The following is a 26,618-nucleotide window of genomic DNA, read 5'->3' as shown; positions in this document are numbered from 1 at the left end:
GTGATAAACACTCGATCTGTGTGGTTTTTAAGGGAGAAGAAGACACGCACAGTTGGATAAGTTCTTTATCTACAGATTTTAAGGAGGGAAAAAAAAAAGCATTCAAACACTTGGTGCACATCTCTGACCCCACCCCTGCCCCCAAATTACAAAAGTCCAGAATAGAGAACCCAAATTTTAAGTTAAACATCCACTACCCTTTAACTATATTGTAAATAATTTACAGATGCTTGTACCACCAGGAAGAAAAACATACAAAACGGGTATTAACACCAGTACATAAAACGCCGCCCAAGCTTATCCTGGGTGTGATCCAAACAGGCCTGCTAGAAACCCGGGTGATGCACGGTTAAAAACGTTTGTCCCGGTAGGATCGTTTCCAGGCTGTCCAGTCTGCTCCAGCTGCAGGGACGGGGAGGGGGGTCCACAGCGTCCATCTCCCAGTGTTAGGCCCCTGCTGGACCTAGACTGGTTAGCGATCTAACCCCCCCGGCTGAGTCTCCTGTCTCACCCCTCCTTTTAAGACCATTCAGTTTGTAATCCAGACATTTAAAAAAAAAAAAAAAAAATTCAAACTTTTGCAGTGTATTAAATAAGAGGGCTGCCCAGTCGACCGTGTCCATGGTTGATGGTTCAAGTCCATATTGCCGTAATAGTTACAGGTACTCGAACTCCAGTGCTTGGTGTAGTGCCAGCAGGTCAGAGTGACTGGATATCCTCCAGAAGGGCATGTTGTGCTGCGGAGTGGACACAAGCGTCAGTGAAAGCAGACGGTGGCCGCTGCATACCGCCACCTACAGGCATGCAAATGACACTACAGCAATATTTATGGCACCGCAAACGAAACCCATGCAGCTCTACTCTGGCTTACAGGAGGAGTTTGGCATTTTGGGAGGTGTATCACTGCCTCTGCACTGAGTGTTGAGTAAAAGTACGCCATGCTTTCAAATGTTGCTTAAAACATTTAATTAAATTAGATTAAATTCCTGTTCCGATGTTCAACGGCATGTTTCATCTGGCTGCTTCAGCTTTGGATGCAGAAATTCTACTTTCACCCCACAGCAAGAATGTGATTACACACATATCCCATAATGCCAGAGTGTTCCTTTCACAATCCCAGCACCCAGCATGAAGAATAAAACCCAGCACCACAGAAGAAGAATGGGTTTTATATTAACAAAAGCAAACATTTCAGTTGCACCGCTGTCACTGGTTTGGTGCTTAAACGGCATCAATTGTAGCTTTTCACTCTCAGCACAAGAAAACAAAGCAACAGAAAAACAACCAACACAAAACCCTCTATGACAGCACAGAAAAGGAGGCTCGGTCCAATCAGAGCTGGCAGGGTCATGATGGAGGGCACGGGTCCATTACCTTTTTGGCTGCCTGCTCCTCTTCCACACCATCCCCAACTACAACATATACTACTTTCCTGCCAAACCTTTGCATAATGCGCTCAAAGCAACTCTCTTTTCCTGCAAAAACACAAATAAACAAGGGGAGGAAGGAGGGTCACATGGTCAGAGGGGTCAGAGTTCAGGAGCCGTATGTTTACCTGGCTGGCTGCATGCTCTTCATCCTTCCCATCGCCAATCACAACATATGTAATGTTAGTGCCAAAACGGGAGACTATACGCTCAAAACAGCTCTCTTTGCCTGGAGACAAACAGACGGGCTTTCACAGGATTCATTTAGATGCAAGTGAGGCACAAAGAGCGACTGACCTGTGTGTGTGCGCATGCGCGTGTGTGTGTGTGTGTGCATGATGAATGAAGGGGAGAGGATGTACAAAATACTCGCATATTAATCTTTTTTTAATGTGTCCAAAAGAAGAGTTTCTTTTTGTTTTCCTCACTAGTGTCAGATCAATATAGCCTCCAAATACTCACTTTCACAAGATGCTTTGATTCTTTTTAACTCGATGACTTAAGAATTTACAAAAAATAAACATCTTTCAGTGTTCTTTTACCTTTAATTTGGATTTAGGTTGTAATTCTGACAGTAGCTGTGACCTCGGGGGTTAAAGGTCGCGGTAAAAACAGCCTAGTTTTGTTACGGAGCACAGAGCTTCAACATCTGGATCAGTTTTCTTGTTGGACAGCTGCCTCTCAGTTCATGATGACGATAAACACGGACACCTGAACTTAAACAGATTCTAATTTATTGCAGACATGCTTACGGCTCTTTTTTATTTTTTTTTGGTTGATCTTTGATGGAGCCATTTTCTCTCAGCTGCAGGTGAGTGTTTGTGTTGCAGCTCCAGATGCTACAACGCTCAGTCCAGCAGCTGCAATCAATCAGGCTCACTCAGAGGAAGATTGGGGGTCAAGATGCTAAGCTAATTTGACTCACAGCTTTTCTCCCAGCTCCAAAAGTCATCATCCAAAGTTGCTGGATGTATTTATGACCTCAAAGATTAATTATGTAGAGAAAAAAAAAACAAAAAGACTGTAGATACGTCAGAAAAATGAGAATTGTGGGAACATTTACTAGTCCGGACAGCTGTGACATGGCCAATCTTTACACATCGAAACATTCTAGAGAGTCTGTTTATTGTCCCGCATGCAGCCAAACCGGGTTTACTGAATAAAATCACCTGATGAGTGTTTTCAATTACAACTGGCTGAATAAACTCTGCAATAACAGGAGAAGATGGAACAGAAACAATATCAGCCGTGGGGCTAAAAAGTGTTGGATGTCTATTCGAACTGTTCCCACACTGTTAGGATACAAACAAAATAAAGGTTCTATAAAGGTTAAGCACATTAAAAAGATACTATTAATTCTGTTAGAGGCTAAATATTAGCAATCAAGTGATCATTTACCATGAATAACACTGTCTTTGGAGGAATGTGTGCGTCTTACCTATCTTTGTTGCGCTGTAAATGTTCTCAATAGGGAAAACAGCTCCCAGACTATACAGGAGGACCTTTGCCAGTGCCGGTATGAGCTGGGTGGTGGTCACCAGCACATTTACACAGTTACTCCTGTGGGATGCAGACAGACATCAGATGTGTCAGGAGGGTGCACGGCAGGCACCACCAGCGATACGGAGCGTAAATACACCATAGAGGGGCACCTGGAACTGATGATGGACAGGGACTTGAGCGCGTGTGTGAGCCAGGAGTCGGTCAGAGCCTCCACCTCCGCTCTGAGCTGCAGCCAGGCGTCTCTCTTAGCCGGGCCCAGCAGACCTGAAGATGGATCTGAGTCTGAATGTGTTCTCATTTCACAATCGGATGCACACAAAAGCGTCCACTCCCTGCACGTCTTCACATTCCTGTCAGGCTGGCTTACCCCCCACATTGTTTTTGTACGTGGTATACAATTCTTTGACTCGTCGGTAGCGGAAGGCCAGTTTCCTCATCCAGTCAACCCCGCCGCGGACACCCGTAGCCAGGCACAGGTTGGCGCTGGTTGCAGCTGCATGGAAGCCATCAGTTGCAAAACTGTAAGTACTGTCGATAATAATGATATGTTTTATTTGAAAAATCTGCTCTGTTGGAACAAAAACGATCAAAGAATTATGGGTGTTACTTGAATACATTAAACGCTCACCTTAAGTCTTGGCCATTGTCATCAGATGAGACATCATCAATATGTACCTGATCACACTCCTGGAATCACACAGATAAAATAAAAAGAAAACAATGCAACGTGTAAACTTTAAATAAGTTACTGTTATTCATGATTATAACACAATGAAGTAGAAAAAAAGGGCAACCAGACAAACGCTGGCTGATGACACATTGGGGAGGTGTTAAAAATCAATCAAATGCTCTTACGTGGTGTGTCATACCGCCTTTGACCATCAGGGGGCAGTAAGCGCGTTTAGGATAAAAGCCGTGTGTGTGTGTGTGTGTGTGTGTGTGTGTGTGTGTGTGTGTGTGTGTGTGTCTCACCTCCAGATCATTAAAGAATAAATGTGAGTCTGCCAAGTTAAAAATCATCTCCTCCATCCTCAGACCCAGTGTAACTGCCAGTGGAGGGTCCTAATTCAAGAGAAAGAGCACATCATCATCATCATCATCATCAACAGAACATCACCTTTGAGACTAATTATTTCCCAGTATAAACTGCACTTCCTTCAGTGTGGAAAAACAAAATCTTGCCTCTATTTCTCCTCCCAAAATTCACACCCTCCGCCCCCACCCAGTTGTAAATGTGGTATGCCCCGCTCATCATCACAGCAGTTGCTGACAGACAGGTTGCACTTGCTCTGTCCCATCAACATTCTTCATTCTCGTGTGTGTGTGTGTGTGTAATGCCAAGGCTCAGCTGCAAAAACCATCATCAGTGATAGGTCAGTACGGGATGACAACCTGCCACGCGATTCGCTGACACCGTCAGACGACCAGAATAGAAGGAAACTAACGGGGAGGATGGTGAAAGTGAGTGAACGCAGCACAAAGACAGAGAGCGAGAGGGAGAGAGACTGATTGATGACACTCCTGAATGGGGGCAGTGGGAAGGGGGGGGGGGCATCAAGAGCAACACTCTCCAAAAACACATCTGCTAATAAATGCATTTTCCTGCTGCCGTGTCAGTCACAGTGTGATGCATTTGTCAGCGCCAGAAGGGACATTTTTCCAGTGTTTTTAAATAATCCCATTAATCACCGACCTGCGATAGCATTACTGGATTACCTAAAACAATCCCACTCTCCGCCTCTGTTGTTATTACTGCTACGCTGAAAAGTCCCTAATTATCCCTAATTAACTCCCGTGCTGATAAATGAGGAGCAGCAAAAATATCCTCGGAGTCTGAGCGAGAACTTATGGTTCCCATGTCGACCGTGTAAACACGACTTTGGCCGGGTGGCGAACACACACAGCTGCTGCTTTATTTCTTGAGGGCAGCGGCAGCAAATGAGGTGAAAAAACATTCCCATCTTCTTTCAGTAGAGAGGAAAAGTACGACTTTGTCCTCACGTGCCAGGACTTCATTTGTGATAATATCCTTCGGTATTCCGAGTTCCTCTACTGTAAATAAACGGAGCTGGATTAACCACAGGGGCTCATGAGTCCTCCACAGAGACACACACTCCTGCACACACACATACAGTTTACAACACACCAGAGCCTTTTCTTAAACCCCTTAAATACCACTTGCTGAACATTAAATTCTATGGCTGCAGGCAAATCGGAAGAACATCAGTGCCCACAAAAGGCATCTGTAAAAACGCCGAGGCTACCGGGTCTGGGTCCAAACTCTGTGAGTGTGTGTGTGTGTTTGATGACAGTTTGGTCGAGAGGGGAGCTGTAACCTGTACGAGTCAGACGCCTACACAGGAAATGACATCACCACATAACAATGTGCAGCCTTTGGACACGCGATGAGGTCATCAGAGCTGGAGGTTCTTAAAATCAGAGGGAACATAAACAGAGTTGCTGTTATATGAGGAGGTGAGACCACCAAATGAGCTCATAATGAAGCCTGAAAGGAAGGCAAAAGTAAATAGGAAAATAAAAACACTAAACTGCCATCGGGAGTTTAATTTGAAGGGTCATTAGAGGCTCGACCAGGTTCTAAGGGTTTGCTGGAGTAGGGGAACTTTTCAGATTACCCAGAATTCTGATGGCTCATATCAGGTAATCTCATAATTGCACATTAGCAACAATTCTTTATGCCAAAAGCCATAATCACAGCAGGGGAAAATCCTTTTAATCAGCGTTTGATTTTGGCTCCAGCTCTCTGAACTGTTTCAGCAACACGTGACCCTGAGGAACGCCGTCCTGAGGAAACGCCACGGTCTTGGTTGCTTTCGAAGTTGCGAAAAGACAATTTCTTCTAACCTTAACCATCGTTTTTCTAACCATAACCAAGAGTTTTAGTTTTGCAAATGTAATTAAGTAGTTGTGGTAACTAATCCCATTCAGGCTCAGTATTGCCTAAACATAACCGTGTAATTTCAGTTGTCAACCGTGATGGAGAATTTGTGCTGTGTAAACACACCCACGAATCTCTGTTGCCTAAACTCAACCAACAGCTTTGTTTTTGCTCAAACTTCACCAAATTTCAGCCCAAAGAATGCACCTAAACCTTGGGAAGGCGAGGTGTCCTTATATAGTTAACGCCATAATGCTGCCCAAGTCAGAGCCTGACAGAAAATAATCCCCACATGTGGAATGTTCATCAGGCTTATGCGGAGTTTGACGATCCGGTCATAAATCGCCATCTGTGGTGATTTCGGTGTCTCGTTTCATCGCCTCTCGCTCAAACAAAATCAGGCCTGTTTTGTCCCAGACGTAATCCGGGATACCCGACAGTCATCCTGCGGCACGGCTGTGGGAACTGGTGATGATTTTACCTTTCCGTACTTCTGCGCGTAGGAGCCTGTGAGCAGAGAGTGGAAGACGATGATGGTCTCATCCAGATCCCACACGAAGACCCTCTGGAGAGAAAAGGAGGAAAAGGTCCAGCTCTTTTAGCACGGATACTTCAGCAGACTTCATTGATGCCTGGGAATGCTGCATTTCCGACAGATTGTTGGGTCGGAGCTGCAGGTTCTCACCTCCAGGTCGCTGTCTGGAGGAGGGGAGGGGTTGTTCTTGCGGGACCTGCCTCGGGATTTAGATCCCCCGCTCCGGCACGCCCGCTCATCCAGCTCTTTGATAGGCGTGGACGGACTCTGAACTGTGTCAAAGTCCCCTGAAAGACAGAACAAACGTCATCATTTAACGTCCTAAAGAGCAAAACAAACAAAAATCAGCGAACGTGAGATAATCCCAGAGGATTGTTGGGATTGTGTCCGGGATTAAAGAGCACCCTAATGCTAATAAAAGCTAAAGGTGACAGGAGAGATGCATCACTTCTTACAAAGATAACACAGCCCTGCAGAAGTGTGCACGAGCGTGCACGCGCACACCCTCCTAAAGCCATGTGTACCTGCTGCAGTGTGCTAACTAGAAGCAGACTTAGCTTTAGCTCCCATATTGTTATGTCTCCATCAGAGAGGGAGAAGGCAGCCAGAGAATGGACAAAACACACACACACACACACACACACACACACACACACAATAGCGAGAAACAGAGAGGGAGAGTGTTGATGACAGGGGAATGATAAGGTCCTTTCATCGGACTCTGAGTTATGGCCAAAATAATCCGAGGAAAAACCATTTCTTTGGACATTTTGCTGCTTTCTCTCCTCCACTTTCTTCAGCTTAACATTCAGGCGACTTCCCAGTTCCGGGCGAACGTAAACGCCACCACTCCAAAAACGTTTTCCCACCTGGGTGAAGCTCGGCAGCCTGACCCGTCATGGCGGCGGCAGCGGCGGGATCCTGGAGCTGGTAGGCCGCCGTTGAACCTGTGCCATCAATGCTGTTGGAGGTCATGTAAGTCCCATAAGTGGAGGCAGAATAATACTGGGCATACTGGTTTTGGCCAAATGTTGTATAGGAGGGATAATCCTGCAGAGACAAACAGTGGAAAATTTCATTTTTTGTATATTTTATGCTGAATTTTGCATCAGTCGCCACAGAGTTTTCTGCTTTTTGTTGTCTGGTCTGAGTGACAGATCTGCAGCTCTAATGTTGAGTACACTAACCACTCTGTGACCATTTCCCTCTAATCTCCACGCAGCAGGACAAAAGAGCCGCAGAAAACAGGAAATTAGCAACGTTGGGCTCAAAGAGTTTGAAAGTGGCCGTCGGAGGGTTTTTACGTGCTCCCACTCTTTCTTTTCTTCTTCCACGATTCTACGTTTTATATCTCCAGGACAATCAAAACCTCCTGCCGCGGCTTTTAGTCGAGATGGAAGTTTTTATGAGTCAGCTCTTAAAAACTGTCACCGCGTCGTCGATCTCTGCAAAGTGCAGCACCAGTGCGCGAGAGCTCGCGTCCGTGCGCGGTCCTACGCGCACAGATACTGTATTTCCCTTTAATTTCAGCCACATTAAGCGCGGTTTCTCCCCGTAAAGCCACATCCATCATGGGGGAACATTAAAATAAAAAGTATTCCGCCACCGCAGCACAATTCATCATATGGATATATTTAGAACAAAGCCATTGTTCCGTGTTTAAGTCATGAGGCGGCGGCAATGAGAAAAACTGTGGCAGTTACCTGCTGCGCGGTGGTGTAGTTGGCAGGGTTGGACACCGAGTTGTTGGTGGCGTACAGGCCCGAGGAGGGATTGAAGCTGGAACCTTTGGACCCAAGAAAAACAAGTTCTTTAATGCTTTCGAACCCAACTGTCACCAGTTGGGGCTGAAAGTCTTTCCCCAGCTGACCTGGCATCTGATAGGGCGAGTATGCCGTCTGGCCAGGCTGAGGTGCGCTGAAGCTGGGGCTGTAGCTGAGCCCCGTCTGCAGGGGGGACTGACTCTGGGACAGACCGCCCTCTGTCTTAATGCCTGGCAGCATCACGCCGAGGTCTGGAATGAAAAGAACAGCCTATCTTTGCAACACTCATCCAAACTGTTGAATATTTTCACAATGTTTTCTCTAAACTTGATGCTGTCATTCTGGCTCCGCTCAGACAGCTAATGGTTGGACTGGGAGGGGGATTATAGCAACAACCGATGGGTGGATTTCCATGAAACACAGTGGGAGGACGTGGAAGAGGTCAAAGAAATATCACAGATAACTTTGGTGGGGACCTGAAGAATTTTGGCTCAACTATTGGGCCTGAGGGTAGGGGCAGGGACCTTTTGCACTGGAAAAAGTTGCTAAACCATAGAAGAAGAAGTGTTCCAATTGTGCAGAAACATGGCATTTAACCCCGGGATCATTTCAGATCATGTAAAGTAGGAACATTTCTCCGTTTTAATGCCGAAGGAGGAGGTCGGGGTGTGCGTACCATAGGTAGACAAGCCGTATGGCTGTCCTGTCTGGGAGTAGGCGGTGTAGACGGACGACTGCTGCATGCTGCTGAACTGGGGCTGGCCAGCGTACGTCGGCATGGGAGGGGCTGCCGGCGTGGACAGAATATGGGGGTAGGGCCTGGAGGAGGGGAGGAAACAGCAGGTGAAGTAGCAGCATTTACCATTTTAACCACATATGCGCGTGCACGGGACAGACGTACTTGGAGGGGTAGAGGGGAGGAGAGTACTGGTGGGCTGAACGGGGGCTGTATCCGCTGCTGGTGATCACTGAACAAAAACAACAATCTTTAGCAACTTCAACAACGACAATTCCATTTTTCTGTTTTCCGTGCACGTCCAAGGCCTCCAGGTCGGCTGCAGCGGTACAGCCAACCTCATCTGAACCAGTTTGAGCCGCAGACGGAACCAAAACCCTTCGCATCTGTGCGACGTGTGTGAAAAGGTGCCCAAAAACACTCTCTCCCTCGTCCTCACACACCTGTGCCAGGCTCTGATGATGACAACCGATGCATCATCAGATTAAAGCTCTCAGCAGACCCGCCACTGCTGAGCTGAGAGGGACGCTGTCGTGTGTTGCTGAAAACCGTGCATTTGTGCGGACGGCCGTGTGTTACCTGATCCCGCGTAGGTGTCCAGGACTGCGTCCCCTGTTGTGGTGGCCGTGTCGCTGTTGTTCAAAGGCTCTGTTTTTACTAAAGGACGGCAGAAAGAGCAGTGCATCAGGTGACTGGCTGCCATCACAAACACACACACCTGCGTGCCCACGCGCGCGCACACACACACACACACACACGAGAGAACAGCAACAGGAGCAGCAGAGTCCCTCTAGTTTGTGTCTGCAGGCCCCTTTCACCTTAAATCCATTTTTTCCCTTTATCCATGCATTAGAAGAATGAACTAAACTATTTATGGACCTATCAATGATGAAGTTTTTAATTAGAAACACATAATTAGAAAAGCCTCTGTATGCTAAAAAGGTGTCCTAGTGAAAAAGTGAGTTTCTTTACATCTTAATATACAGGCTTTTCCTCTCAAACCTTTATTAAAGGTTTATTTTTCTGTGACATCATTCTTCAAACCATGCAACAGCTTCATATCACAGCACTGCAAGTCAAACAGAAAACCCACTCTTGCAAAACCAAAACATCAGATTGCAGAGAACAGCAAACTTCTCGTGCAACTATGAATCGTACGCGTGCGCCTCTGTACCATAGTCTTTGGAGGCCGATGCGGGGGAGGGGCTGCTGCAGCCCAACAACCAATCAGCCGTGTTTAGGACTGTCATGCTCTCACCTAAAAGGGTGCAAGGTTGGAACGTGGTAATAATGAAACACCCTGAGTAATTATCATCATTTAAAAAACAAACAAGTATAATTTTACTATCAGTGATATTTTTATTTCACATCTGACACAATCATTAGTCACACTGCTAAATGCTAATGAGCCTGGTTGCGAACAGACGTGAAACAGATTGGCTTCTCCACTTTAACACATTCATTCTGAAGCCTGTGCTTTATAAAAGGAGAAGCTCTGTGCTGCCAAGTGGAACTTAATCCACTGGAAATGCAGCGTGATGATGTATCGATCCGGCTCCTCGCACGGGATAAAAAAGCACGTCGCTAACGAGGGGAGCACCTGCTAACGTTAAAACACTGTCCATCCGATTTTCTCTCAACATGAGTAGAATCCATCATCAGCGGTGCTCTGCCGCCATGATTTCATCCGGGACAACTGCATCTATCCTCCCGGGGGTCGTTAGGACCCACCGGACGAGCCCTAATGGAGACAAATGAGTTGCCATTGAGATGGCCCCTGGGCCCGAGCTCCAGCTGATGTCAGGTGGGGAGAATGCTGGGTATGTAGTTTGTTTTGGCTGTGAGCGTGTTGTCCTGGCACGGTCTGCTCAAACCATTAGCCGCAAGCTCATCAAAAATGATTTAATGTGCTCTAATATGGCCCATTAGGTCCTCTCTGAACGAAACTATTTCTGTGACTAGGGTGTCAGCTGACACGCGAGTTGACCGAAATGGCATGTTTTCCATTACAATGCGATTCAAAGCTCTTTTTTTCCATTTCTGGTTAAATCAGCCGGGGATCAAACTAAGGCCCTCCGACCAGCGATGTTACATCAGATCAAAACTGAGTGCGGGCGAGAACAAACAGTCAGCTGGAACCAGAACAGCGGGTGAAAAGCGAAGGAGAAAGGGATGAAAGGGAGGCTGGTGTTGACAGTGAAGAGAGCGGTGGCGCTTTCATTCTCCGTTGGAGGACATAGTTTCCAGTGGGACGTCGGCCTCGTATTTACTCATATACACACAATGTTTGCCAAGAGCTTAGCTGGGGAGAGCAGAAGTGTTTCACCGCATGTTTATGTGTGTTCTCCAGAGGTTTACCCGCGTCCTCCTGCCAGCATCTGGGGTGTGTTTCCACGTCTCCTTCCATTTCTCCAAAATGCTCCAGAAAAAAAAACCCTTGTCTATGCTTGATGACTGACAGCACTGGGTTTACGTTTCAGCATCAGCTGCTTTTCAGGGAAATGAAAATGTGTGTGTGTGTGTGTGTGTGTGTGTGTGTGTGTGTGTGTGTGTGTGCTGGAGCCAATTGTGATAAATAACTGAGCAGATCTTTCCCACATTAATCGGCAGGAGCAGCAGAGGTGCTCAGAGCTGATCTATCTTCTGCGTTACTTCAGCGAATGAGACGTCGGTAAGTGCTAGCGCAACATGTGGAGGTGCAGTCTAAAAGTGCTTGATGCTAGACAGCAATAACTGAGGGAATTTTACTCATTTAATGCAGTGATTGATACTTTAATATCTGTACAAACAACATTAACCTCCAGGAAACCAGCAGAATTTCAAAGATTTTAAGGAGCCAAGGGTTCAAAATGGAAATATAGATGAGAATTGGGCCAATAAGTTGACATTTTAAGGTGTAGACGCAGCCAAACTAGCCACAACGCGTGACGAGACGTGTTGGGCGCTTTAATGCTGCTGGCTTCATTGAAGTGTTTGGGTCTTTGGTCATGCTTTTCCGTCTCACCTCCTAATCCATTGGAGGTGATGGAAGGGCTGCCGAGGTTGCTCTTGTCCAGTTTGGAGCCTGTGGAATCTGCGCCTCCCACTCGGTTATGAGGACTAGCTAGGTCCTGCATGTCCATAGACCTGCAGGAGGAGAGATGAAACAACAACTGCGATTTCTGACCGGAGAGCAGCTCTGCGGCTGTACGCTCCCACAGCTGGGAATCTGCAGCCCATATATTATGTCAAGACTTCCCGCCGGAGTGAGAGGCGGCGCGTTTGCACACAAATACTGTGCGTGCACAAGTGAAAATGTAATGGGCGTCGGTTAGCATACGTGAGCATGTGTTCTCGGGCATTAGACATTGTCCGCGGGCCTGTCGGCTCTTTCACGGAGAACCTGAATGTGTGAGTAATTCCGGGCTCTGGTGCAAACCCCCATCGTGCCAGCACGCTTCGGTTCCACAGGATGTTCCGCATGTGTGAGCGCGACACAAGGAGAAGTTGATCTGCGTGCGCTTGTGGACGGAAATATATATTCAGCGTCGGCGCTCGCGTTGGCCTTAAATATTGATATCAGTGTTTATTGTATTTCTGGAGATGGTGTCGCCACGGCAACTGATACTGTAGACAGACGCCATAGCCCGTCAAGTGAGGTGTGAAGTGTCTTTAACCATTTTTCCCAAATGCATGAAACCAGAGAGTGTGTATGCGTGTGTGTGTGTGTGTGTGTGTGCGCGCATGTGTGAGTGTGTGTGTGTGTGCCCACAGGCCGGTCACACTTGTGCTTTTGTGTGACACATCAAAGCAAGAATTGACAGAGATGGACGGAGCATTAAAAAAATGCGGGCTGCTGCTCTGTGTGTGTGTGTGTGTGTGTGTGTGTGTGTGTGTGTGTGTGCATGCATGTGTGTGTGCATGCATGTGTGTGTGTGTGTGTGTGTGTGTGTTGCGGTCTGGAGGGAGGCCATCTGAATGCTATGGGCAGATAGCATCGTTGCGCATGACTGCGGCCCACAGTGGGCCTGACAGGTATAAACATATAACTTTCAGCAGATGTCAAAGACTTAGAGGTGCAAAACAACAGAAGATAAACAGACTAAATCAACTCACGTCTCTCAATTCTTCTGTTTTTATTTATAGCTAAACATTAATTCTGCTCCCAGGGACATTTTGAAGGACAACAACTAGCGCTGTTTTAATGTCAACAGCACGTAATGGTAGAGGACTTCACTCAAAGTCTCAAAAATCTCAAAGAAAAACTTGCAAAAACAGATTATTTTCTTCTTTTCTCTTTTGTCTCGCCACAGCAGGAAATAATCCCCCCCCCCCCCCTACTTGCTTTCCTCTTTATTTCAGCAGTCTCGGGAGGCGATGGCAGCAGTTGGTGTTTCATAAACGCTCCTCTGCTTTTCACATTACGCCTGATCTCCGACGGAGTTTGCAAAAATCGACAGAGTATTAAAGAAAATAAAGCCGCCGCTGAGGATTATTGTTTTATCAGCTGTTATTTTTGCGAAACACATCTGATTGTCTGAAACGTCAAAACACCGAGGAAGCAGACAACAGCCGCCACAGCGCCCACGGCGGCCTCTTAAAATGTCTTTTTGCGCCCCTTCTGCTAAAAAAGGGTCGAATTGTATCATTTTCAAAGCTGGAGCCTCAGAATTTCTGGCACATTTCCATTATTTAAATTCTGACTGGAAAGATTAATTGCTTGCAGTTTTTGCCCTAAATAAACGGATTGATCAGAAGTACTGATAGTTCCTGAACTGGAGTTCCATGCTGACAAGTATTTCTCCCCCGCTAATGTGCACCAGTCATTTGATTTAAAATGTAGCTTTTTGCTTTAAATAAAATTAAAAATATTACGATTTTTTTTAGATCGCACATGATGAAATAAATAATTAATAACTTTAAAATGTGTGTTGTTATTAACTTGAGTGACGGATGAACATTTACGTGTATTCAAATAGTTTTAAAAATGCATGAGAAATGTACAAGAAAGAAACACACACACACACAACGCGCACACACACTACCTGGCGTCTGAAGGGTCTGGAACATGAGACTCACTGTGTGATTTCTTCACCTGCAGAGACACCAGAGCAGAGGAAATGTTAACTAAACACACATTTACATTCCTCAAACTTTCAACAGCGCGCACAGCAATCCTATGTTCAGTATTGATATTTCCGATCTTCTAAATGGCACTTAAACGCAGCACTGGTGCGCAAAAACGTAGACGCGGCTGTGCCAGAAGCACTAACGAGCATTTAAGTGACAGATATTAACTTTCGCTTGTCCCCCCACCGAGCCTCTGCACCCTTGAAGTGTTAAAGGGTCATGGCTGGGCCATGTCAGGTCACAAGGCGCCAGTCTTCGCCCTTTAACGAGTCACTGTGAGCCCCGACTGTAAGCTGCATTTGTTGTCATGCTCTCCGTTTGATTTAAGGAGTAAAAATGAATGATTCAAATTAACACTGCAGCCTCAAGGGAGACTCCCTCACAGGTTGGTTTTATGTGTGTGAGGGTCTGTGGAGCAAGACGACGGCAGGCCAGAGGTTCTCTATTAAAATTCCTGCCGCTTATTTGGGACAGGAACTAATTACAACAGTAAATGCAGGGCGGAGCTCACGCCAATATGTACCAGCTGCCCGGTAATCACTGTGTCAACACACACCGCTGAGGTGCAGGGCACGCGCGAGGTGCCAAACACACACACTCATGGTCAGCACATTTTCTCTATCGCAGGTAAATACACAACACACTGGCCCAGATACTGCTATTTTGTGTGTGTGTGTGTGTGTGTGTGTGTGTGTGTGTGTGTGTTGTTATGGTTTTGGTTAGAGGAACCGATAGGGAGGAACCCATAGAGAGGGAATAAGAATAGCACTTAGCTGTTTAAGACAGGGGTCAAAGGTCAGGAGGTGCTCACATCTCACACACACACACACACACACACGCACACACACACACGCACACACAGGCTGCTTTCATGTTGCATTTCATGCTTAACTGAAATTTAACAAGGCTGTCGCTCGCCAACATGAACGGCACGGCCGTGAGAAACTGGAGTCCACTCATACATCACACACACACACGAACACACACACACACACACACACACACACAAACCTGGCTGTCTCTGTCTCAACACTATTGGTGGAAGCACAGCTTTGATCCTTTTACCAGCGGGGCTCCTTTGCTGTGTCACAATAACATCGACAAGTAAAAAATGTCCCCACACTTATAGAATTTTAACAGCACACAAAACCTAAGTGCTTTTCGGTGGCCGTGAGGGCTGAAGGACCCATTTGTGTCATCTGAGCCACTTATATAGGTGACCTGTGACCCGGTTGGCTGGGTGACCGACCAAGAACACAACCTGCCCAGGCCGGGGATTCCCTGAGGCATAAATACAGGTACCCCAGCTAATTAGCACAGATAACAATGCTTTATTTAAGAGGAACACACACTGTGTTTGTTTCCACCTATTATTACTCATCAACAGATACGTTTGACCAATTCAGCAGCCAGAAACAGGACACAGGAGACAGACACGCCGAAATTGAGTCATGTAGCTCATAAAGAGTCAAACGAGTGACAAAAGATTGATCAAAGTGGTGCAGAGGAAGAGAAATTGAAAGAGAAGAGCAGCAGCATGTTTCTGCTAATAACCCAGCCCATCGGCAACAGGACATCCGACACCAGGTTAGAACCGTGCGAGCCGACACAGACGAAAATGTAAATGGGACAAAAAAGCCGTTCAACATTATGAGTTGGTTTTTTTACATTCTTAAAGCGGAACCATAAAGTATTTACAGATCAGCAAAGACACTAAAATACCATCAAATTGAATATGGATTATTACGTATAAAGGACATCTTTAAAGCCTTCAGCCACAGATCTCAGAATATTTCTGTCCACTTAGCAGTTAAACAAAGTTATAATAAATACAGGAAACATCTTTGTTGCATTTACTGCAGCTTTGGTCTGCATACGAAGCTCCGTCGGGTTCGCCGGGTTAAAGATGCGGTCCTACCTCAGAGTGTCATCAGGTTAGTTAGTCCACTTCTGTCTCCACACGCTTCAGACCTGCACCATCTGCTGTCCTCCGTCTCGCCCCCGAACGCTCCTCCTCAGCTCGTCTCTTATCTACCTGCGAACCTCTGCGCTCTCCAGATCATCTCCTGAACGCGTCCTTCCTTCTCCCCTTCTGTTCACTTTTGCTCCTGCGGGGGGAGTGAGGCGGGGGGGAGTGAGGCCGGAGGAGTGAGGCGAGCTGTGGGACACTCTGCTGTCTTTATCTGTGCGCCGCTGAGGTGAATCCAGGCGCAGCTCCTGCCTGCCTCTGCTCTGGTTATGGGGGACGTTTCGCTGCTGTCCTGCCTCCCTCCTCCTCTGCCTCCTCCCCCTCTTTTTCTCTTCTCCTTGTCCCCCTCCTGCCTCTCTTGCCCAACACTCACACTAAGTCAGCCGTTTTTACCTTAAAACTTCTGAAGCCAAAAATGACTCCACAAATGCTTCATATTTGACTCTAGGCTGACGTAACCACGGTAACATCATTACTTTCACAGCAGTAAGTGGAGAAGTGGATGTAACACCAACTGCTCACTTTACAGTGAGGCAGAGGGGCCAGATCATAAACTTCACACCATGTGGATGGGACATCGGACCCCCCCACTCCACCTGGGCGTGCGCATGCACACCCACACACACACACATTGGTCTGGTTCTGTTAATTGGAACCACATCGGCTGAACGTGTGACCCGTTCAGAGGCATCGACTCTATGGAGCGGAGGAGCGGCTGCCCCTGTCTGACAACAGCACTCTTTCACTGCGGTCGCCATGGCGGCAGCGGAGGAGTCAAACCAGCATCGCAAAGGTTACAGAAAAACCTCATAATCTATTATTTTTAAGAGACGCTAGTCAAGCACACATGCATTTCAGGGAATACCTCAAAGGGGTATTTCAAGGGCCTTTCTTATTTAAGAAACATGTCAGACCAGCAGGGAACCTGGATTAGGAGCCTTTCTGAGGACAACTTTTCCCCGTATGTCATATTTTAATCATTCATACAGGCAGTTTTACACACATCACTCTTAAAGAGGGGTTCAAATCACAAAATTCCGTTCTAGTTCCTTCCCTTATCCACAAACTCTGAGTCTTCAAAATGTTTTTAAAATGGCGAATGTCGGTCTTTTCTGATGACGTATGTCCCGGCTATTTTACTGAAAAACTCCAAGGTGTGAGCACGTCTATTCAATCAATTTGGACAAACCCCGGAATTTGACATCTACGAGGGAAAAGAAAACAGCTGAGGGGGAACACAAGCCTGGAGAGCGATTTGGAACGTGGCCACTGTCTCCAACTGTGCACCATCCACCTTTAGCTCAGCCACCATGATCCCCCCCACTCTAATAAACACCCTGATTGATAGACTGTCAGTGGCCACGTACGTCCACATCATCACACACGTCCATTGAAAGTGTTGTACGTGCACGGCGTTACGATCGCACGCAGGACGTCTGAAAGCGTGCACGCAGGACTGGCTGTCAGAACAGATTAGGGTGTTGCCGAAGCGCTTGACAACTCAAGCACTTTATTATTAGCCAGGCAGGACCCCATCAGGAGGGGGCCGTCCAAAAACATCCCCGATGAAATATTTTCACAGCAAGTGGAGAAGGGAGCCGGGGAGGTGTCCCAAAACACACACACAAAAAAGAGAGGGGACGAAGAAAAACAAACCAACGGGATGGCAAGGGCATAACAGAGCGGCGAGCCGGGCGGAGGAAGTGGGCCGCGAATTAGTGCGGCTAAATCACAGGAGTCGCCTTCGCTTTTTGTTGACTTTAGGAGTGTTTTAAAGTGTCTGCTGAAGGTGTCTCGCACCCCTTTAAGAGGCCCTGGAGAGTAACTTTGCTCTTCCAGTGGAACCACAGTTCATCTCCCGCTCAGCAGACGGTGAGACAGGCAGAGACAGACCCTTCTCTTCTTCATCACGCTTGTCATGGTGGCCAGCAGAGGTCGAAGCCCCGAAACACTGAGCAACACATCCGTCACCCGTTCAACCCCTGAGGAGGAGATGAACTCAACAGATTCCATTTTAGCTGGGGTCCCGAGACCACCGGTTCAGCCCCACTATTGGTCTGTAGGGCAACGGGCCATTTAAGTGTTGAGTTTCTATTTTTATGAACCGTGTCACCGAGCAATGTAGCTGCTGAGGAACACACTTTCCTCCGTATGACGCATTTACCAGCGACACTCAGCTGTGATGTCATGCCAGTTGGGTCAGGCAGCCGATGCAGCTATGCCTAAAGCTACCAGTAGAGGGTGACTGAGATGCTTCGGCCTCAGCTTTACAGAGGTTTGGTGACCTTACGAGTCTGTGAGGAGATCTGGCTTGCAGATCTGGTTTGGAGATTCTTACCCTTCTGGTGCAGATTATGGACATTTTCTATGGATGGATGGATGGATGGATGGATGGATGGATGGATGGATGGATGGATGGATGATGGATGGATGGATGGATGGATAGATGGATGGATGGATGGATGGATGGATGGATGGATGGATGATGGATGGATGGATGGATGGATGGATGGATGGATGGATGGATATAAAATGATAAACAAACATACACATGTCGTGCGGTCATGGGCCGGTGTGTGTTGATCACATAACACACTCAGGATGCTACCACACAACCCCCCCACCCCCCACACACACACACACACACACACAGACACACACACGGTCCCATGCTCAAAGCGCTCTGCTCCCTCCATTTGTATGAGTGGTTATCGCTGTGGTAACTCTATCCTCTTCCTTTCATGTAAAATACATTGTGCTCAGCCTCCTCCCTGCCTCCCTCCCTTCCTCCACCCTCCTCTCCTCCTACAACCCCCCCCTAGTTCCCCAGCCTGGGGAGGTGTAAAACTATCCTTCCCTTTATACCTCCAAAAATGCCCCTTTTTCAGGTGTGGTAGGAAGCTGGAGGGGGAAAAAGTGAGGGAGTGAAAGGGAAGAATAAGGTGAGTCTGTCAGGCAGGGAGGAGGAGGGTTTGGGTTTTTTCTGGGGGGGGGGGACTCTCCAGCTCCGTTCTCTCTTGTTTTACCTACACTCTCACAAACATGAATTTGCCCTGAGCTAGCACCAGAAATAGAAGTATATTCACACATGACCTCCGCAGCTCACATGTCGAAATCTTTATATTCAAATCACCCAAAGGCGAAAACAAAATGTCCCATGTCAACAACATTTCTGTGATCAATTAAATTAACTTTATTAATTAATTTGCACGCGTGTGTTCCTATATGTGGCGCGAAGGAGGACAGCCTGTACTTCAGAGGCTACATTGCTGATGACATCATTCATAAAAATAGAAACGTGACGCCATTTAAAATGTGCCAGGACAAGAAAATCCCGAACGTTGTTTCATTTAAAGACCCTTTTATTTAAAACAGTTGTTTTGGGGAGGAGAAGCAGTGGAGGAGAACAGAGCCGGCGGTCTGTCCTCTCCCACCTGGTGGTCTTATATCTGCCCTTTAAATTGGCTCCAAATTGTCTCACAGAGTGAGAGGATCACAGGCATGATTTAATGCAGCTTTGCTCAATGAGAAGTCACTGATGGACGTGTCTGCGTGCACACGCACGTGTGTGTGCGTGTGTGTGTCTGTGTGTGTTCAGCCACACACTGGTTTAGGTTTCTTCCAGTTGTTTTTTTAATCGCTCTCATCAGATTAGTTGAGCAGGGGCAGTTGAGGCCAAGTGCTCCACACACACACACACACACACAGACACACACACACACACACACACAAGCAGACACACAAACACACACACATGTCACTGATAAAGTGATTAATCAATTAATTGCTTAGCTGAACTAAATAATTGATCCCAGTGTCTGAATGTGTGAGTGACCCAAAGCTTTATATGGACGCACACAGATATCATGTGACTTTTGACCTTTTTGACCTTCCTGTCTGGAGTTCCTATAGTTGGATTAGCGGGTTCGGGTCAGTTTAATTTGCAAATGAGAGTCAGAGACATCAGTTTTACCTTCCTGATGCAAATTCAACAGCTTTTGCTCTTTATGGAGGTCACAAAGTGAAATCCAAATGAACAAAAGTTTAAAATTTTGATAGATCCTGACCGGGACTGTGCACATCACACACCTCCAATGAGAGGAATGTGTGTTACTGGAAAACCAGTTCCAGTGTCTCACTGGAAAAATGTGTTTAGATGGACTAGAGAGCAGACTGACCCGTGCGTGTGTGCGTGAGCGTGAGGCGACGGTCGCGGCATCAATAATTCAAGCTAATCTCATTAGCCCTCAGATCCCTTTCAGACGCTTTTGATTAAATGATGAATGGCCTCCCAGCTGCCTGTTAAATAATGCTGCTCAGTGACATCACACCGTGTGCACGTGGCAGGTAGAGCATAAGGTAGGTGTCTTGAAGAAGACACATGCAGAGGGCGTGCACGCTTGTGCTGGTGGCTGCCATATGCTCTTGGACACTGAGCGTCACCACCGCCTGACACTCCAACGAGACTGTTCCATCCGACCAGACAGGAAACAGTTCATGCCATCCTGCTAATAACATCATCAACACGGGGGGGGGGACTCACACACGGGGGGGACGGGGGGGGGGGGCGTCAATGGGCCTATGTCATAGAGCTGAGGGTGTGGGAAAGAAGAGGACCGTGTAATGTGGAGGACAGGTATGAGAGCCAATGTGCCCTGGGCTGGAGAGAGCAGTGAGCATGACTACACCCATGGAGCACCTACCGCCGCCCCCGACGCCACCGGCAGCAGTGGCTCTGTATCGGATTGCCAACTTCACAATAGGCCCTAAATCATCACTCCGGATGGAGAGACACACGGAGAGACAGACACATAGACTAAACAGAACTCAGAAAGCACGTCGCATGAGGAGTTAATATGTTCGAAATCCCGCGGCGCTGCTGATAAGAGGGGCCCCCGTGGCCCCCTCTGCTCGCCACAGAGGTGAAGAATGGGAGTAACACAATCTCCCACTGGAGCCGCAGAGGAAGCTGTCGCGGCAGGCAGGTTCCTCCATAACCAAAAGCACAATTGTTGCTCTTTCATTTCCTTTGGTGCAAAATGGGGAAACGTGCGCCGTGTTTGGTAACCAATGACAGATGAGCATTCGGGAGGAGAAACGGTTCGCTGTTCTAGCTGCACGGCGGTTACCAGGAACTTCTTGATTTGTGATCAATTTCCGTAATAACCCTCACATGTAAAATGCAAGAGCGTGACCGACTTGCTCCCCCCTTCCACTTAGATGATCTCAGCTATACTTGCACAGCAGAAAAACTCCTCCGTGCACGTCCACGCAGTCTCTCGGCACGCACAGCGTGTGGTTTCCTGTCTGGTGCGTTCCTGCAGCAAACCCACGCTGGTCACTCGGGGTGTCTAAATGGATCCTGCAGTCTGTTTTGAGGGGGGCGTTTCTATCGGACCATCCTGGCTTGTGGGCCGTCTATGACCCCCTCACCTCGCGCCTAGCTAGCTTCCCCCCGACTTTCGCCTCCTTCACATGTGAGCTACGAGTTAACCCCACAAACAGATGAACAGATGATGTTTTAGGCCTGTTTAGGGTTTTTTTTTCCATCACCCAACTTTTTAAAAACACGAACGACAGTCAGCTACCAACGACACATAAATCTCCCAAGAATCATGCCGCTCAAAGCTGAAACTGAGCTGGCGTCCTCGGAGGTGCCACGAGGATGCCAGCCCGCCACAGAGATGCCAGGGGGGGGAGCTGTTACGCCCCGTAGCTACCGCCATCGCTTCTTGTCACCGGGCAGATTTCGGAGCTGTCAGACTGTCTGTGACGCCAGTGCGATCTTGGCAATCAGGGCTGGGCTGTGCTCGTATTTAGCTGCTGCTGCTGCTGCTTCTGCTGCTGCTGCTGCGTGTAAGTTTGTGTGAATGTATCTGTATGGGGTTGTAGGGGTGAAAGAGGGGTGCAATCTGACCCCTTTCCTCCTCCAAGTTGGGCTTTCTGTCTCTCTCACACACAGACTGGGACAGCTGCCATACCCAGGGCCTCTCCCAGTGCTCCAGAGGAAGAGACCACAGCTAAAAGAACCTCTTTTTCCTCCTTTTCTCTTATTTTTTCCCCCTTTTCCCCCTCACCTAGTTTTTTCTTGAGGCGGTCTCTGATGAGATGGGTCCATGTGCTTGTTTTTATGATCAAGCTGATTTCTTAATCCTAATGAAACTCCATACGGTCGACCTTTTAATACTTAAAAATATCACTACTGACTTTTGTGAACATTTCTCAATTAAAAAAAAAAGAAAAACACTTAACTCTCTTTTCTCAAAAGCTGTACAAGTATGTGACAACAGGTGGATTGAGACACTTAAACAGGCTAAAAGTAGCATTAGCACGCTAAACACTTGTTGGCCCTGCCTCGGGCTCCATCGAGGACTCCAGACGGCAGGCTGATCTCCAGCAGGCAGAGGGCCCGAGAGAGACTGACCATCACCCAGATGACGCACCGTGGATGCGGTGGGTAAAAAGAGGGGGGGTTTAAAGGGTAGATGGGAGCGGTGGAAGGATCAGGTGTCGGCAGACGACTCCCCGAAACATCCTGTATGAGGTTAGCCCGCGACACGCCCATTTCAATAAAGTGTTGCGGGGAAAGACGTAGACACTTTCAGTTTCTGAATTTAATGATGAGAAGGAAAATAGCTCATTAATGTTTGTTATGCTAATGCTGTAGATGTCATTAATATGTATGCTTTTAAATTCATGTTAATCTGGAAAATAATTGTCCAAACACACGGTAAACAAATAGAAATTGGTATTTATTTGCCCCCACTGACATTAATTAGTCAGTTTAAATATATTTGGTAATGAATATTGAAAGAAAGAACATTCCATTCTGATGATCTGACTATATTATGATTAAAATCTCTGTCTTTGCTCTGAGGTCTTGTTTTCACCCAACAATTAATCAATGCCTTGAAGCTGCAGCTCACATTCCCTTTATGAATGATATCACTGCCCTATTTAAAGCAGGCGAAGTAATTGTGTGATATCAATATTTGATATTTGGACGGCAGCGAGCCGAGCTGCTCCCGTCATCTTCCCCCGCATCTGCCCCCCCCCCCTCCTGTTGTTATTGTTGTTGTTTGTGTGACATTACCACGGGTCAGTCCGTAACCTGACCTCAGGGCGAGTCTGATGGAGCGACACAAAAAGTTGGAGAAAAACAACATAGTTCATGAGCTCTGTCCCACTTTGTGCTATTATTACTGTGGAGCCTCAGAGGGAGAGAGACAGAGACAGAGAGAGAGAGAGAGAGAGAGAGAAAAGCAAGCCTGATGAAGGAGGAGGAGGAGAAGATGAAATTACACCTGTTCTGGTGGCTGACTAACGACTTTGAAATGCGAGCGGACCTCTGCTCGCCGCCAAAATCATTTTCCCAACAATACAGGCTGATCTTTAAACAAGCAGAACTGGGACGCTGCGCCGAGGACCCGCCGTGCCGAAGCTCTGACCAACCCTCGGGAACCGCACCCACGTGTGTGTGCGTGCGTGTGTGTGTGTGTACAGGACTTACATCTGCAAAAAAGACCTTATAGATTAAAAGAAACCTCTGGAATACACACACACACACACACACACACACACACACGCTCCATCCTCGTTCGCTCCGGCTGCTGCCATATGGTTAATGTGCGCTCGCTGAACAACATCTGCTGTGCGTTACCACACACACGTTAGCCAGGCATACGTGCCGCGTCTGTGTGGCCATTCAGAGGAACACTCTCACACACTCGCCGGCATACAGTAGCGTTTAACTCACCATCTGCTCGCTGAGGTCCTGTGAGGCCTCCATGGTTCCTCGACTGGTTGATCTGCTGCACATCAGAACAGAAGAGGAAAGCATGGGTCAGTGGTGCCAGTGTGAACTGCTGCCAACCTCACGTGCATTATTGTCCTCACACGTCCTCCTGGGGGTCTGCCTGACCCCCCACCTTCACCCATTAACCTGCGTTTTCTGCCCGTGACACCGTCGCCTCCGGTGTGTTTATGTGTGAGCAACGGGAGAGGAAGGGGAAACGGTGGTGCTAACTTTGGCGTGTCGCGCTCAGGCGCGGGCGAAGCGGGGAGATAATTAGAGAAGTAAATATCAACAATGAAAACGGAGACATGTAAACGATACAGCCGCCTGGCTGCATCTGGACTACAGACACGGCGTTGAGCTGGAAGACAGCAAATGCTGCAGGAGACGGGTCACATCAGGAGCCCGGAGGGACGGGGAGGCTGAGGAGGCGGGACTGAAGAGGGCACAGGGCCCTGCAGAGAGAGGCACAAAATGGCCCCACACTGCGCAGATGTCACACACACACACACACACACACACACACACCCACAAACACACATACGAGAACCATAAAAACGTTTTGCTCTAATTCTCAGTAATAAGTAAGGTTAACTAATAATTAAGGTTTTCCTTTATCGACTTCTCTTTTCATTTAATTTTTTCATTGAGGGAATCTTCGATTGGCATTTAACGATTTGACAAATTCCAGCAGTTTGTTGAGTGTGTGTGTGTGTGTGTGTGTGTGTGTGTGTGTGTGTGTGTGTGCAGTTGTCTAGCTTGAACCTTTAAACTAACTGGCATCCTTTTAATTTTTCATAGCGCTCTGCTCCTCCTCGCCTGAAACCCAAGACAATAATGCGTCTCTCAGGTGAATTGATTTGTGCCAGAGCCTCTCCCTCCCCCTTTTCCCTCCCTCCCCCTTTTCCCTCCCTCCCTCTTTTCACCCTCTTCTGTTTTTTTTTGTTAGTTTCTCCCCCTCACCTTTAAAGGATGGAATCTGCCCTCTATCACGTTTTGACCTGCAAAGCCAACCTGAAATCGTCTCAGAAGGTGAGGAAACTGCAGAACGGCGATGCGTTCAAAGACCCTCCGGCTGTATTAATTACAGATGAACCGGTCTCCTCACCTCTCCACATATACAACCGCCCCGCACAGCCCCGACTGACCCAGAAGTTACATGACACTGACTTGGGGAATCAATATTGCCTGCCATTTCCTTGAGCCTCCCAGAAGAGAGAATTATGTTTCTCCCGATGGACATCGAAAGCAGCACGAGAAACATACTGTGCGGAGGATCAGAGCCGGACTGCACAGCCGCGCTGCGGTAATTTCACACTGTTGGAGAAGAGTTTAGGAGGACGTCGGACAAACCGCAGGCTGCTGTGGTGAAAAGTAGTTAGCACTGTTACTTCTTTACGTACATACACACATACATACATACATACACACATACATACATACATACATACATACACACATACATACATACATACACACACACACACACACACACACACACACACACACATCTGTATATGTACTACACACATATATCTGTATATGTGTGTGCACAAAAGAAACAAATTTGGTTTGATTATTGAATCATGAAACTCATTAAACTTGATTTTAGAAATATCCTGCTCCAGTTTTAACTTCTTTTTAAGTAATAAGGTTTCTTTAAAAAAAAAAAAAAGTAGACTGAAATTATAATAAAAAATTAAACAAAATAAAACAGACGACGTAAGGAAATACTTCATGGGCCGATAAAGCTTCTTCAAAATAAAACACACGGGCCGGAATTATTGAAATGCAAAAGAGGTGCCATTATTTTAATTTATACCTAAAAACATTTACCTTCAGCTCACGTTCATGAGCAAGAAGTCCTAAACTGCATAGGCCGCTTTAAGAAAATCCAGATGTAAAATCTAATGTGTGGATCACGGCGGGGTTGACCCTATCAGATGGTGGAGCCGTCACCTAACCTGTCATGTTGTCACGGCGGGCCAATAGCCAGGGGCCGCTCAAGCCCCCGCAGCCTGGACGCGGTATACGATTCCCATTTCCTACATATCAAATATAAACACAAACTCCACGTGGGTCAAGAGGGGAGAAAAATCTTACACACACGCACGCGCACACATATACATCCCTCACACACACGCACGCAGGAGATGCTGACACAGACGCACCGGCGGCTTGAAGGTGCACCTGAGAATTTACGCAACACTGGAATTATTTGTGAAAGGTCTAATGGATCATTGTAATCCCGTAAAAAAATAATACGTTTCAATTAAGTGTTCAATCAAATTCAAAATGTTTTAATCTATTTTAGGACGAAACTAGATTTGTAAAGAAAAAACAATAATCAGACGCGTAAAACATCCATAGAGCGCTCATTCTGCTTGAAGTTGTTTTACGAATTATAGATGAATAGGACGATCATTTCAATTCTTGACTTATTCTTGATTTATATCAACACAGTTGGCCCATAGAAATACTCGTATCCTGGGTTAAAAGTTAAATGAAGCGGACCCACCTGTGTCGGACTAATTTTCTGTCCAGTTTAAAGAGGAGCTCCCGGTCTCGCTTCACTTCTCACACACGCTCATAATCAAATGCAGAGAGGCGGCCGCAGCTCTCCCTGCTGTCTGCAGGCTGTCACTGTCTGGATCAGAGCGCTCCAGCCACCGCTGACCATTACCGACGCTCCGCCAAAACGCGCCACCTACGATCCCCGGACGTCCTCACGGCGCTTCACCGACTCAAACCCGATTCCCGACTCTCACCTTCTCTGCCCGCAGCGCTCATTTCTGCCGAAAACTCTTTTATTTTTAGCCCGCCTCAAACTTTGTGCGCCGAGGAGTTTGCGCTCAACTTCTTGCCGCCGAGAGCTGCGGTGC

General features: G+C 47.2%; 1 protein-coding gene across 9 annotated transcripts; it reads right to left on the bottom strand.

The window, feature by feature from the left end:
- Positions 1 to 48: 48 nt before the first annotated feature.
- eya4 (EYA transcriptional coactivator and phosphatase 4) lies at positions 49 to 26,618 on the bottom strand. Of its 9 annotated transcripts, XR_003891404.1 has the most exons (21): positions 26,255 to 26,618; positions 23,698 to 23,752; positions 13,888 to 13,937; positions 11,868 to 11,989; positions 10,038 to 10,121; positions 9,443 to 9,520; positions 9,029 to 9,095; positions 8,804 to 8,946; positions 8,235 to 8,378; positions 8,068 to 8,150; positions 7,234 to 7,414; positions 6,515 to 6,651; positions 6,311 to 6,394; positions 3,903 to 3,992; positions 3,559 to 3,617; positions 3,298 to 3,458; positions 3,080 to 3,194; positions 2,866 to 2,987; positions 1,556 to 1,656; positions 1,375 to 1,475; positions 49 to 737 (listed from the first exon to the last, which is right to left on the bottom strand). XR_003891404.1 is itself a non-coding variant. In XM_029850068.1 (20 exons), exons 2-20 carry the CDS (start codon positions 23,728 to 23,730, stop codon positions 657 to 659), a joined length of 1,935 nt encoding a protein of 644 aa, XP_029705928.1. In that variant the 5' UTR covers positions 23,731 to 23,752; positions 26,255 to 26,618; the 3' UTR covers positions 49 to 656. The 9 variants fall into 9 exon arrangements, 8 of the variants coding, with proteins under 8 accessions (XP_029705928.1, XP_029705927.1, XP_029705934.1 ...); XM_029850068.1 differs by lacking the exon at positions 1,375 to 1,475; XM_029850067.1 differs by lacking the exon at positions 1,556 to 1,656.

This window comes from Takifugu rubripes, chromosome 16 (assembly GCF_901000725.2).
Source record: "Takifugu rubripes chromosome 16, fTakRub1.2, whole genome shotgun sequence".
Taxonomy (NCBI): Eukaryota; Metazoa; Chordata; class Actinopteri; order Tetraodontiformes; family Tetraodontidae; genus Takifugu; species Takifugu rubripes.
The sequence above is the reverse complement of the archived record's forward strand: the minus strand, read 5'-3'. Positions and strand labels throughout refer to the sequence as shown.